Raw genomic sequence first — 13,480 nt, forward strand, 5'->3', positions numbered from 1 at the left:
ATAGGCCCCATGAGCTGCACTTGCTCTCTTCCCCTCTTTCACTCTCGACACTTGGATGGGCCTCAGGAAACATCCCTTAGCCTGGATATTGCACGAACCTCCTGGAGTGAGGTTCCATAACTGCTGGGGAAGTGGGAAGGGCTTGCGATACACATGGGAATGGAGGGAGAGACTGGTGAGTGTGTAGCAGCCATTGTGTTAAAGGCAGGAAGAAGGCTTGAATTGGAGGGGGAGGCGGGGTATCATGCTGATGTGAAACACGTTCAGTTTGATTTTTGAGGCAGCAGAAGGAGGACATGCATTTCAGGGCTGGGAAACAGAGAGAAATAGCACATTCAAGCAAGTCTGTGGCTGTGACATCTTGGGTGCTAGAGGAGCATGAGCAGGGTGTTAGAAGAAGGCAGGTGTTGGGAAACTCACAGGCATTGCAAGTCCTCAGCTAACCACAGCTTTTTGTTTGAAGCAACAGTGAGTGAGGACAGAGGCACATGAGTAAAGCTTGGGAGGTCCCAGGGTCAGTGAGATGGTAAAATGGAGTGGCAGCTAAAGTCTGCAAGGAAACAAGCAGAGGCATAGGACAATGTAGGACAGCCTGCAGTGGGGATGACCAAGGGCCTCGGTGCATCTGGGACCACCCCCTGCCAACAGATATGTGGTCTTTGTCCTCTTGGCTATGGCTGCTCTCCCTTCCACTGAGGCCCATGAGAAGACACCAGTTCCTTACAGCCCCAGGGCCTTGTTGCCTCCTCACCCACCCCCACCTCCATAGAGCCTGGCAGGTGTCCTATTGCTGTCCTGCACTCAACATTCCACACCCTCATGTCACACTGCTCCCCAGAAGAGCCACAAACATCCTGTGAGGCAACAGATCCCCATTCCCAGGGGATGGGGGCCAGGGCTCGGCTGTCCTGCTTGGCAAAACACATTAAGGGCTTTCACAGCCACACTCCACACTGGATTTTCCTCCTGTCACCAGTGCCTCTGACTTCCTACTTCACCAACCTCTAGGAACAATCTCCTTGTCTGGTCATTCCCTACATGGGCTCTTCTCAGTGATGGTCCTCAGTGGGGCTTGCTGACATCCTCAGAACCTTGGAGCTTTGCTGCTGAATTTTACTTCTCCAGAGCCTTGTTCTCTCTCTCATGATCTTCAGTTCAGGAATTCAGTACCAGAGGGCTCATTAACATTCAAAACACCATAACAAGCCAAGCCTCTGGGAATAATTTTCCTTGAAGTCTTCAATTCCAATGTGGTTAACTTGAGAGATTTCAGGAGTGTAGTCAAAGTGAAATTATTTTATTACTAAACAAATACAAGAAAATAATTTTTTCCTGTTTTCTTTTTTCCTGTTTACACGTTAGTTGATATCAGCAATCTCCAATTGATATTGATCTTGAGCGTCTCTTAATGCAGTCTGAATATATATGAAAATCAAGACCCCTTATGCCCAACAATCAATTCATCTTTGTCCCTAGCCCCAACCCCTCTGTTTCCCTCATCAAACTCCTGGCACTTAAAGCAGCCTTGTTCAGATCTGAGCTTCCTCCACTACAGACTGTAGCTACATGTTTCAGCCTGTTGGCACCAACTCCCATCTCTTTTCCTTGGAGAAAGAGCTGCACGCAGACACAGAGGGATGTTTCTTAATTGACAACAAATAAAAAAAATGAAGGCATAGTTCAATAAGAAATAAAATTAATGCCTCTGCTGTATATTAAGAACCACATTTACCTCCACTGAAGTCTACTTTCCACATCAGATAACCTTAGACCAATGGAAGACACCTTCTGTGTCAAGCACAGATGCCAAGATCCCCCCAAACACTCCCTGCCCTGGACTCTGTCCATATTTGCTCTTTGCACACAGTGAGTCACATGTGAAAGTCACATGCTCCTTCGATCCACAGAGGGAAGAGACCAAGTCAAAGAAATGCTCTATTTTGGACAGCCAAATCTGCACTAATCCCAATATTTTTGGATTACACAAACTTTATCAAGCATACTCTGCAGCTTCAGCACCCACTCATTTTTTATTCATTGCAGTGAATAAACGTGAAGTATGTGTGTCTCCAATGTAGCTGAAGGCAGGGATGAGAGTTACCTCCTCTAATGTTGGACACCTTGGGTTCAATTGCCCAGTCTTCCCTTTCTAGTCAAGAAAAAGAAATCAGTTGTGTTAACTGAGATGCCTTGGGCTTCCCTGCCTGTCCACCAGCTCCTTCTCCAGAAGGGCTCCTGTAGCTCCTGGGTCACATTTCTCAGTCCCACAGAGGTTCTTCAGCTACCTCAGGGTGTCTTGGAGGCAGTGCCCACCTCTGTGTGGGCAATTGAATGAATACATTAGATGTACGACAGCATATCACTGTGGGCCTCCAAGCACCAGACCCAAATGAGGCCCAGAGCACAGTGGTATCAAGAGGCCCAGGTCACACCCGAGGAAAACAAATGTGAATCCTATCTTCAAGAAGGGACAAAAGGAGGACTCAGGGAATGACAGGTCGGTCAGCCTCACCTCTGTCCCTCTTTGAGGTGAAGGAGCAGCTCATCCTGTAAACCATAGCCAGGCACATGAAGGACAATGAAGTCATCAGGAGTAGTCAGCACAGCTTCACTAAGGGGAAGTCATTTTTAACTGACCTGATAACCTTCTCCAATTATGTGACTGGCTTGGTACATGAGGAGACAAGAGTGGCTATTGTCTACCTGGATTTCAGAAAAACTTTTGACACTGTCTCCCACGATATCGTTGTAGAGAAGCTGTTAAAGTCTGGGCTGGATGAGAAGAAAGTGATGTGGAATGAAAACTGGATGAAGGGGCAAGCCCAGAGAGTGGTGATCAGTGGCATGAAGTCTAACCATGCACTGCTGGTTGTTCTCCTCCAGGGTCCTACCTCCAGTCACAAAGGCCTGGGAGAAGACAGAGACAAAGAAGCCATCAAGTAATTCAGCTGTATCTGCTCCTGCTCTAATGAACCTCAGCAGCAAGCCCACATTATACCTCTCCATTCTTTTACTCTTAATGAAGTAGTATCAGCTCATGTGGCTGCCCTTACCCTCCCCTGCAAGTATCAAGTCTGTGGGAGCTTTCTCTTTGTCATCATCCCTGCATCCACAGACAAGGTTTCTAAATTCTTCCTTTGCGTCTTCCCCTGCTTCCACCTCCTGTGTGCTGCCTTTTTGCCAGGGAACTCAGTCAGTTTTTTACCAGCAGCCTCCAGAGATGGTTGCTTCTCTCCATGGCTATTCAGATAGATCACTCTTGTCCTTGGAGGAGGCTGTCCTGTAAAGCCTATCAGATTTCCTGAGCTCCTTCACCCTTCAGAGCTGCTTCCAATGGCACCACCTGTATCAGTCCCCCAAGTATGTCAAGGTCTTGTCTGGAGTCCACCCATCTGTGCTCCACTACTGGCTTCCTCACTCCTCTTTGGCACCTGGGACCCCACTATTTCCTGGTCACAACAGCTGAGGCAGACACTGATGGTCACATCCTGACCAAGTCTTCCTTGTTGGCCAGGACCAGAGCCAGGTGAGCATCGCCCTTGTTGGCCCACCTGGCAGCTGTGTTAACAAGTTGTCCCAAGATCCTCCACACCATTGGCACCCTGTTTGCCTTGCCTGGCCAGGGAATGCCAGGGCACTTACTGTCCCTCATAGGAACCTGCTCATTGACCTGAGACTTCCTTGCATTGCTGACAGAAGACTTTTTCGGCTTCCTCACCCTCATCAAGTAGATTGTAACTGCCAACACAGTATTGGAAGTGCTAGGTTAACGGTTGGGCTTGATCTTAAAGGTCCTTTCCAACCAAAATGATTCTATGATGCTATGTTACCCTGTATCCCTCCATTGCAGCACCCCAGCTCAGCAAGCTCTCCCACCACTTCTCATTAAATCCAAAAATGTCACAGTCCTGTGACAAGTCATGGGGCTTCAGCTCCTCCTGCCTATGCTCCAGATCTTCCTGGCCATGCAGATCTGGGCCTCAGCAGCTGAGCTGTGGCACCAGGGGGGAGCACAGACTTCTGACAGGGAAACCTGGGCACTGCTTCTCACCAGAAGACCATTGTACATCAAGCAGTTAGTGCTGTGCTGCACAGGTCACTTGGCCGCAAGACAATGTCAGCACCTTGTTGTCACAGTGGAGCCTGCAGGCAGCTCCCACTCGGTACTGACCATTCCGCCACCTGTGTGGCCCTGTCTCTATCTAACGGTGCAGCAAGAAGTTCTCATGAGAGCATCATTTCTCTTTGATTGTAGAGAAGATGAATAGAGTTGTGACCTTGTAAGGAAACACAATAAGAGCTTCAATGATCAAATTAGGAGACTCTCTTCTATGGATGGTGTCTGTATGGCATGTTGCATATGGGTGGGAGTCCCATTTGATGCTACACCACCCAGGCCTCTCACGATCTAATGGGAAGAAACATTATCTATTTTATTCTCTCCTCTCCTTATAATCTTAGCTCTAACAGCATTTTAAACGATACCTCACAGAGGCTGAGTCCCTTTCTTACTGAGAGCATAACAGACCAGTGTCTCATGGTAAAAAGCTTTCTAGGCACACATAGATGCAGCCCCTCTGGTCCCACGGACATGTAAGGATGTAGTTTGCTCAGGTAACTCCTGGCTTGATCCCCACCTGCCACAGGTTGTTCTCCAGAGTCCTGCCTCAAAGCTCAAAGGCCTGGGAGACCTTGCTGGTTGTATCTATGGCAAAGAGGACAGAGTATCACAGATCTATCTGTGTCTATTCTAACTAAATTCAAAAGTGGTCCCACATTATCTCTGTTTTTTTCTTTAGGTGCTTCTGAAGTAGGAAAAGCTCCTCTTGGTGCCCTTGAATGCCCTTTTGAGTTTCAATGGAGTTTTGATATGAACCATTGCTGTGCTGGGATTATGCTGTCCTTGAAGGCAAGATGTATCCAAGCACACTGAAAATGATTGGTGTGTTCCTTGACTGTATCGTCAAGAGTGTGAGTAAAGACCCCGGTGTGATGTGCTTTGTGTTCACATAATTCCTGCAGCTCTTGGGTAGAAGAAGTGACAGACTGTGCCTCCCTGATGGCACCTGATGACCGATGCCTCTGACTCATGCCATCAGTCAATGGCACACAGGCACCAAATCACACTCCCTGCGATGCTGTCCGGGGTGTCTGTCCTGCATTTGCCCTGAATTCAGATTGCTTTGCTTTAAGTCCTCTGCTGTCCCTGCAAGCCCTGGCATCTCATGTAGCTCTGTGGGCCTGGATGTGAACATTAAACTGAGTAGCTGCCCTGAATTATGATAGGCAAAGTGGGGCTGAACATGAAACCACTGCCAGTGCAGTCTGGAGAGACCTAGAAAATACAGCTGGTGGAGAAGTGAAAGAGAGAGATTGAGCTCTCCCTGTGGAACATGACTCCAGTTGTTCAGATGAATAACTCTGCAGGCTGCCCCGAACGTAATGAGTGGGGACAGGTTCAGTTGCCCTTAATTTGGGCATTAGCTGTCATTTCAGTTGGCCAAAGAAAATAACCATCAGCCTCTAAGAGGATCCCCTCTGATTTTGGCCTGTCTCTATGAACTGCTCCACTAGAGCTTGCAGTTACCTGCACATCTTCGACCACCCCTGACACCTTCAATGTCACCAGGCTGGTGTCTGAACAGCCCAGTCCTGCCCTCCATCCCCATTAATCAGCATGTGAACTGAGAGAAGGAGCTCACATGCAGGTGCCTGTTTTGTGCCCACCTGACCACCTGAGGCAAGAGGAATCCCACCTCCTGTGGGTTTGTGCTGTGCATGGGAAGGAGCTGAGTACACTTCTAGCCCCAGGACTACAAACCCACAAATGAGATGCTTCTATTGACTCATCTGCATCCCTTCCCTCAGCAGAGGTAAAGGACATCTCTCCTGGTCATGGTCTGGTTGTCCTGTCTGATGATGGGACAAAGAAATGTTAGTCTTAGACCTAACTCTGTCTCTGAGAGGAGAAATGACACTGCTGGAAAGAAGTGTTTCTCCCCAGCTGAGGGAGGGAACAACAGTGATTGCTTCAGCCTGTGTCACAGCAGGTTCCCCTGGAGCCCCAGGGACACCTGGAGGGAGCCCAGAGGGGACAGAGGAAGAGACACCTTGGGCTGGTCCCTCTGCTGCTGAGCTGGGCTGGGGTCCTGGCATGGAGGGAGCTGATGGCAAGTGGGCAGCGCTGCAGAGAGACAGCTCTGCCCAGGAGCAGCTCCTCTGCAGAGTGCAGCAGGGCTGAGGGCACTGCCTGCAGGCAGCGAGGGGAGAGGAGCCAGGCAGAGAGAGGTTAAAGGCAGTGTGGGGTGGGAGGGTGCTGAGAGCTCACTGAGGGAGAAATCTTCACAGCCCTCATCATGGTAAGTCTGTGGCTGCAGGACAATGCAGATGCGGTTTCTGGAGAAATATCCAAGAGCTGGTACATCCCGCAGCATATATGGTCTTTCAGGAGGACTCTCACAGTTTCCGTAGCGTAAAAGAGGAGAAGGACATGCTCCAGATCAGGGCTTTCCTGCTGCACCTTCGGAGGGACAAGGCATGACAGCTGCCTTCTGATGGAGACAGCTCTAGGGTGTGAAGGTGAGTGTGCAGCCAGGGGTGCCCAGGGCTGTCCTTCAGAGCAGGATCCCTACATGCCTGGGACCTATGCACCCGGGCAGGGACTCTGCCATCTGCCAGGGTCAGCACTCAGCCTGCCCGGGGAGCTCTTCATGATGCTGTGGGAAGAAGCTGTGGGTGAAATGAGGGACTCCTGGAAGTGCATGGTCTTTCTTCTGTCCAGAGGGTGCAGCATGGGTCAGGGCTGCTCAGTATTCTGCATCCCCATGAGGGCACTTGCAGAGGGTCATTTTAAAGATAGATGTCAAGGTAGTAGATTGCCTGAAAGGGTAGAAATCTGTGCTTTCAGGTTTCTCCTTTTGCTTGGCTGCATGGTTGGGGAGAGATTGGAATTGATTCCTCTGCTCTGGAGTAGGCACTGAGACCCCGCTTCTCATTAGGACTTGTCTGAGCTGCTCCTTAGTCCCTGCACACACAGAGATGTCCCTGGGCAGTGCCCTGATGACGGGATGGGTCTGTAGGGCAGAGAAGAGCACACAGGTGGGATGGAGTCTGTGAGCATGAAGAGGGAAGTGATGTGGGGACAGAAAAACAGGTCCTGGCCAAGACAAACTCCAGGCAACAGAGACATGGGAAGGAAGGAAGAGAGAACTGCACCCAGAAAATGCCGTATGAAGAGGGATTCAGGCATCTCCCAGCCATCCCCTGCAGTGCAGGTGCTTTCCCTGGAGCAACCCTCTCGTTTCCTCACTCACACAGCACAGCCTCTGCCCTTAATGTCATGGGATCTTGGTCATGAGTTGTCTTCCCAGCAGCCTGACTGCCAAAGAGGAGAAAAACTCCAGTGTCTGACTGTGTGCCCCTCTCCTGCCTCCCTTGGGAGGGGTAATTTGACATGTTCTCCTCATCTCCCTGCTGCCCTTGTTCTTGCCGTTACACTCACTGGCGTGGGGGGGTGAGGATTCAAGTGCAGCTGAGACACCAATGCTGCGTGTACTGTCATGCACATATGTCCATGGAGGAAAAGCATCCAGCTCCCACCCTGCTAATCTCTGGGGCTCTGGGTGCTGCAGTGTGTGGCTGGCAGTGATCTCACCCTCCATTCAGGACATAACAAATTTAGGACAGTTGAATTTTTCCTTGGGAGGTCCTGCGGGGCTGCAGGCTGCCCTCCAGTAGGACAAAGCTCTCCCATGGCATCTCTGTGTTATTCAGGAGCCCCGTGGAGAAGACATCTCGATTCTAAGGCCATGGGAATGGTGCTGGGCGGCTGTGTACAGGCAGCTGTAATGAGACCTCTGATTGCCTAGTTGGGAGGACAGAGCTTAGATCCTCCTCAGGTACAATGAAATGGAGTGAGGGGTTTGGAGATCGGCACTTGGGAACTGGATTCCTCTCCCCCCAGCAGTGTCCTGTTTCTTTTGGGAGAGCACTCAAGTGCAATTGTCCTCCAGTTGAAAGAGGTGGCAGCACAGGGCAGCTGAGACCAGCGTTGATGGAAAGACTGGTTGTCCTCACTCTGCACTAAGGGACAGTCCCTTTGCCTCTCAGAACCCACAAGGTTTCACTTGTAGTGCAGCAGAAATGCCAAGGACTTCCGCCTTAGAAACACTCCTTAGGTGTGTTGGGGCAACTAGAACATAAACCACAAAAATCCCCTCAGCTCTGCTCTGTAGTCAGGTGAATTGGGAACAATGATGCTGAAAAGTTTTTTGATATCATAAGTGGATTTAATCAGAGGCCACCTCATGTTCTTATTTGTCTATTTCTATATGTCAGGACAGAGTCCTCCAGAGCTCATAGTAGAGCCTCTTACTTCCTGGGATACACTCAGGCAGCAGCAGCCAGAGCTCACCGAAGGTCTTCCTGAAAAGTGAAAGGCGGTTTGAGGGGATTCAATAAGAAATTGGACAGATTTTTCTCAAACAAGTTTGCCTTAACTTCTCGCTTCCTTCACCTCCTTGAACAGATCCCCATGCTCAGAGGCAGCAAATGTCCAACAGCAGCTCCATCACCGAGTTCATCCTCCTGGCATTTGCAGACATAAGGGAACTGCAGCTCTTGCAATTTTCACTCTTCCTGGGCATCTACCTGGCTGCCCTCCTGGGAAATGGCCTCATCATCACCACTGTAGCCTGCAACCACCACCTTCACACCCCCATGTACTTCTTCCTCCTCAACCTCTCCCTCCTTGACCTGGGCTCCATCTCCACCACTGTCCCCAAATCCATGGCCAACTCCCTCTGGGACACCAGGGTCATCTCCTATGCAGGATGTGCTGCCCAAGTCTTTCTGTTTGTCTTTTTCATTTCAGCAGAGTATTTTCTTCTCACTGTCATGGCCTATGACCGCTACGTGGCCATCTGCAAACCCCTGCACTATAAGACCCTGATGGGCAGCAGAGCTTGTGTCCACATGGCAGCAGCTGCATGGTCCGGTGGGTTTCTCAATGCTCTACTGCACATGGCCAAGTCATTTTCCATACCTCTCTGCCAAGGCAATGCTGTGGACCAGTTCTTCTGTGATGTCCCCCAGATCCTCAAGCTCTCCTGCTCACACTCCTACCTCAGGGAATTTGGGCTTGTCATGTTTAGTGCTTTTGTACTTTGGTGGTGTTTGGTTTTCATTGTGCTGTCCTATGTGCAGATCTTCAGGGCTGTGCTAAGGATCCCCTCTGAGCAGGGACGGCACAAAGCCTTTTCCACATGCCTCCCTCACCTGACTGTGGTCTCCTTGTTTATAATCACGGGCACATTTGCTTATTTGAAGCCCCCCTCCATATCCTCTCCATCCCTGGACCTGGTGGTGGCAGTTCTGTATGCGGTGTTGCCTCCAGCAGTGAACCCCCTCATCTACAGCATGAGGAACCAGGAGCTCAAGGAGTCCATTGGGAAAGTTATAGTTATTTCAAGGATGGTTGTCAATACTGGTAAATTTTCCAGCACTCTTCAATACTGGTAAATTCTCCAGCGTTCTTCAGGAATGACTCCCATCATGCCCCGTTGCAGGCCTGTCCTTTGTTTGCTGTATAATAATTTTTTTAATCATTATCTATGTTGCTATTATTTATGTTTTCCTATATAAATGTCTGAATCCATCTTACTTCGCCTGAGGAATGAACCTGCTCTGTCTAACCTGGACCTGATATAAAAGTGTGTCTTTCACTGGGACTGAGCCGACACTCACATAGCATCTCTCAAATAAAATGGGATCACTCCAGTGCACTCACTGACATTTGGGCTCTTCTGCCAAAGCTGATGTCAACAACAGGCCCAAGGAATTTCACTCAAAAAGGACCTGTTTCCCCTTCAAATTGGAAGGGAAAAGCTCATGGTTCCGCGTTGGTAGCTGTTAGAGACCAAGGCTTGGATTTTGGACCCACCCAGTGTTGTGTGGTGAATGTGGAGATGTTGAATGGTCAGTGAGGTACATACCCAGGGCTTTCTCAGATATGCCAGTGCAGAAGAAATTCTCCAGGAAGGTAATCTAGAGCTTCCTGGAGAGCCTTGGTGTTCTACAGGGACAATGTGTGCCTGGGGTAAACAGTAAGTGAAGCTCCACTAAGTGAGAGATCACTCAAGGTGGCATCACCGAAATGGAAAATGTGAAATACTGGTATCTGCAATGAAAGAAAGGTGGACATACCTGGCCATAAACAGACAATCTCCAACAGGGAACAGCACCTCTGAAGGCACCACACCAATAACAGAACACACACAGCCATGGACAACACAACTGTCCTCAGGCTATTCCCTTCTCAGGCTGATCTGGGGTGAAGGCCAGGAGTGGTCTGGTCGTCCGCTGCAGCACTTACCCATGGGCACACACACACACAGTTCCTCCAGTGTGGGCCTGAGTTTTGGGTGTGCTCAGGTGCCCTACCCAGTCTTGGAGCCATTACTCACTTGGCAACTTCAGCCTTGGGTCTTTCCACATCCTCATGTCCTCCTCTTCCAGCCACCTGGAGGTGGCCATCAAAACATGTACGTACATTCAGGCACCGCCCCCCCCACCCCCATACACACCCACACTCACACACAAATGAGCACGTTCGCATAGCAAATAGCCAGGAGCAGAGGATAAGAAGAAGGCAGGACACACCATGGTGATCAGGCACAGGGTTTGCACAGATCAGCACTGAGGACTCCTTTCCAAACTGCAGCTGACCTCCTCTCTTCATCTACAGGTTTCTTCCTCCCAGTTCCACTGGATCCCTCCCTTTCTGTGCCCCAGAACACTCCCCAATTAACAACTGTCACCAATTACTTTTTCCCCAATGGTCTCAGCTTTGTTCCATTTGTACCATCATTTGGTAGTTGGGACACCATTGTCTGGGTCATTTGGGCCTGAAATGGCATCACTGATGTGTTCCCCTGGCACTGCTGGCCTTGCAAGACTTGACTACCCAGAAGCTCCCCAGTGCTCCCCTCCAGTTCCCCATGCAGTTTGGCCTCTGCTCATGTTTCTGCTCTTCAATCATTTGTGGGATCCATCTGGGACACATGGTGCTGCCTGCACTTCTAGTCCCTTCTCACACAGATCTCTGTCACATGCCGCAGTTTCTCATGCCATGTCCCATATGTTCCCATCTGATGTGCAGGTGTCTTCACCTCAGGGCAGGGCCTGACCAGGGGCTCACTCATCTGCCTGCATCCTTCACATCTAGTGCTTCTGAGGACCTCATGATTTCACTGCTGTCATGAGGTGACCTCCCAGCAACAGCCCAACCACGCTGGTTTTACCCACCTCTGCCTCCCTGAGCAGTCATCTGTGTCATGTTGGGGTTTGTGATGTGCTTGATGATGTCACAGTACCTGCCTGCCTGCTGCAATTCAGTCAGGTTGCCAAACAAGTGACCTCAAAATCAACCTCCCAGCTACAATGCCTCTCCTGGCAGCTCTCTCTTCCTACAGCAGAAGTAACCTCCAAGCCAACCTCCCACACACTTCCACGCCTTTCCCCTCCCCTCCCCAGCAATGTCATTTCTGCTGGTCAGGCAGAAGCATGCTCCCCCAGAGGGACTGCAGAGCCCTGGTGGGACAGCTGGAGTGATGGGAGGGCAGCCATGGCTGGCAAGGTCTCCTCAGGAAGACAGGCCGGCAGGTGAGGAGGTGGTGGTGAGCTCTGTGCAAAGGGGAGGCTGGTGTGCACAGAGACTTCCCTTGGAGGTAGGACCCCACAATCTGCTGGGAGGGCAGCAAGTCTGGGCACAAGCGAACCATGAGATTCCTGCAGGGTGTGTAAGACAGCATTTTGACACAGACAGTCCATGAGCTGACTAGGGCTGGTCTCTTACTGACAGACAAAGTGGATCTGGCTGGGGATGGTAAGGGTGAGGGCAGCCGTGGCTGCAATGACCAATGAGTTGTTGGAGAAGTAGGACAACTAGCACAATGACAGAGCAGGACTGCAGGAGAGCTGATTTCAGTTTTCTGAGGATCTTCTTGGACTGTCCTGGAGGACACAGTAGCTGTGAGTCCCTCCTAGATCTTCAGGGACAATGTCCTCAAAGCCCAGGAAGAAGCCAATCTGATGTGCAAGGCGTTGAGCAGGGCCTGGCAAGAGGTCAGCATGGATGAACAGGGACCCCCCCCGACTTAGGAGGTCAAACCCGAGCAGGAAGTGCAGGGAAGGCTGGAGGGGGAACAAGCTGCCCAGGAGGCAGATAGACACCTGGCCTGTGGGCGCAGGGATGGAGCCAGCAAAGCCAAAGTTCAGCGGTGGCTGGGAATGGCCATGCATGAGGAGGGCACCCAGAAGGGTTCCTCTGAATGTGTTGTCAGCACAAGGAAGGGAGCTGAGGGAACCCTGGTCTGAATGGCCAGTGGAGCAGGGGATAGAGTGACAAAGACAGTATAAATACAGTAATTCAGAGAATCATAGAATCATAAAACCATAGAACACTTTGGGTTGGAAAAGACCTTTAAAGCTCATCCCCCTGCAGTGAGCAAGGACATCTTCAACTCGATCAGGTTGTGCAGGGTGCCGTCCACCCTGACCTTGTATGTTTCCAGGGATGGGGCATCTACCCCTTCTCTGGGCAACCTGTGCCAGTGTTTCACCATCCTCATCATAAAAAATGTCTTCCTTATATCTAGTCTAAATCTTTCCTCTTGCCCTTGTAGCTTCGCCAGGGGAGGTTCAGGTTGGATGTTAGGAAGCATTTCTTCTCAGAAAGGGTCATTAGACATTGGAACGGGCTGCCCAGGGAGGTGGTGGAGTCACCTTCTCTGGATGTGTTTAAAAAAAGACTGGATATGGCACCTAGTGCCATGGTCTAGTTGACATGGTGGTGTCAGGGCAATGGTTGGACTCGATGATCCCAGAGGTCTCTTCCAACCTGGTTGATTCTGTGATACCCCAACAGGCCCTGCTAAAACGTTTGTGTCCATCTTTCTTATAGGCCCCCTTGTAAGTAGAAAGGCTTCAATGAGATCTCCCTGCAGCCTTCTCTTCTCTAGGCTGAATAACCTCATCTCACTCAGCCTTTCTTCATAAAAGAGATGTTCCAGCCCTCTGATCATTTTTGTGGTCTTCTCTGGCCTCCCTCCAACACGCTTATGTCTCTCTTGCTGAGGACTCATGAGCTGGATGCAGTACTTCAAGTGGTGTCTCATGAGAGAGGAGCAGAGGGGCAGAATCACCTCCCTTGACCTGCTGACCACGCTTCTTTTGATGCATCCCAGGATATGGTTGGCCTAGTTGGCTGCGAGCGCACATTGCTGGCTCAGGTCCAGCTTTTCATCCACCAGTACCACCAAGTCCTTCACCACAGGGCTGCTATCAATCCCTTAATCCCCCAGCCTGTATTGATATGATGGGGTTTCCCTGACCCAGAAGCAGGACCCTGCACTTGGCCTTGTTGAACCTCATGAGGTTCACATGGACCTTCACTTCTCCAGATAGAATCACAGAATCATAG

General features: G+C 50.4%; 1 protein-coding gene across 1 annotated transcript; it reads left to right on the plus strand.

Moving 5' to 3' along the window:
* Window positions 1-8,550: 8,550 nt before the first annotated feature.
* LOC137677362 (olfactory receptor 14J1-like) lies at window positions 8,551-9,519 on the plus strand. Its single transcript, XM_068424665.1, has one exon. The coding sequence runs from the start codon at window positions 8,551-8,553 to the stop codon at window positions 9,517-9,519; it is 969 nt and encodes a 322-aa protein (XP_068280766.1).
* Window positions 9,520-13,480: the final 3,961 nt, after the last annotated feature.

This window comes from Nyctibius grandis, unplaced genomic scaffold, assembly GCF_013368605.1.
Source record: "Nyctibius grandis isolate bNycGra1 unplaced genomic scaffold, bNycGra1.pri scaffold_161_arrow_ctg1, whole genome shotgun sequence".
NCBI classification, from domain to species: domain Eukaryota; kingdom Metazoa; phylum Chordata; class Aves; order Nyctibiiformes; family Nyctibiidae; genus Nyctibius; species Nyctibius grandis.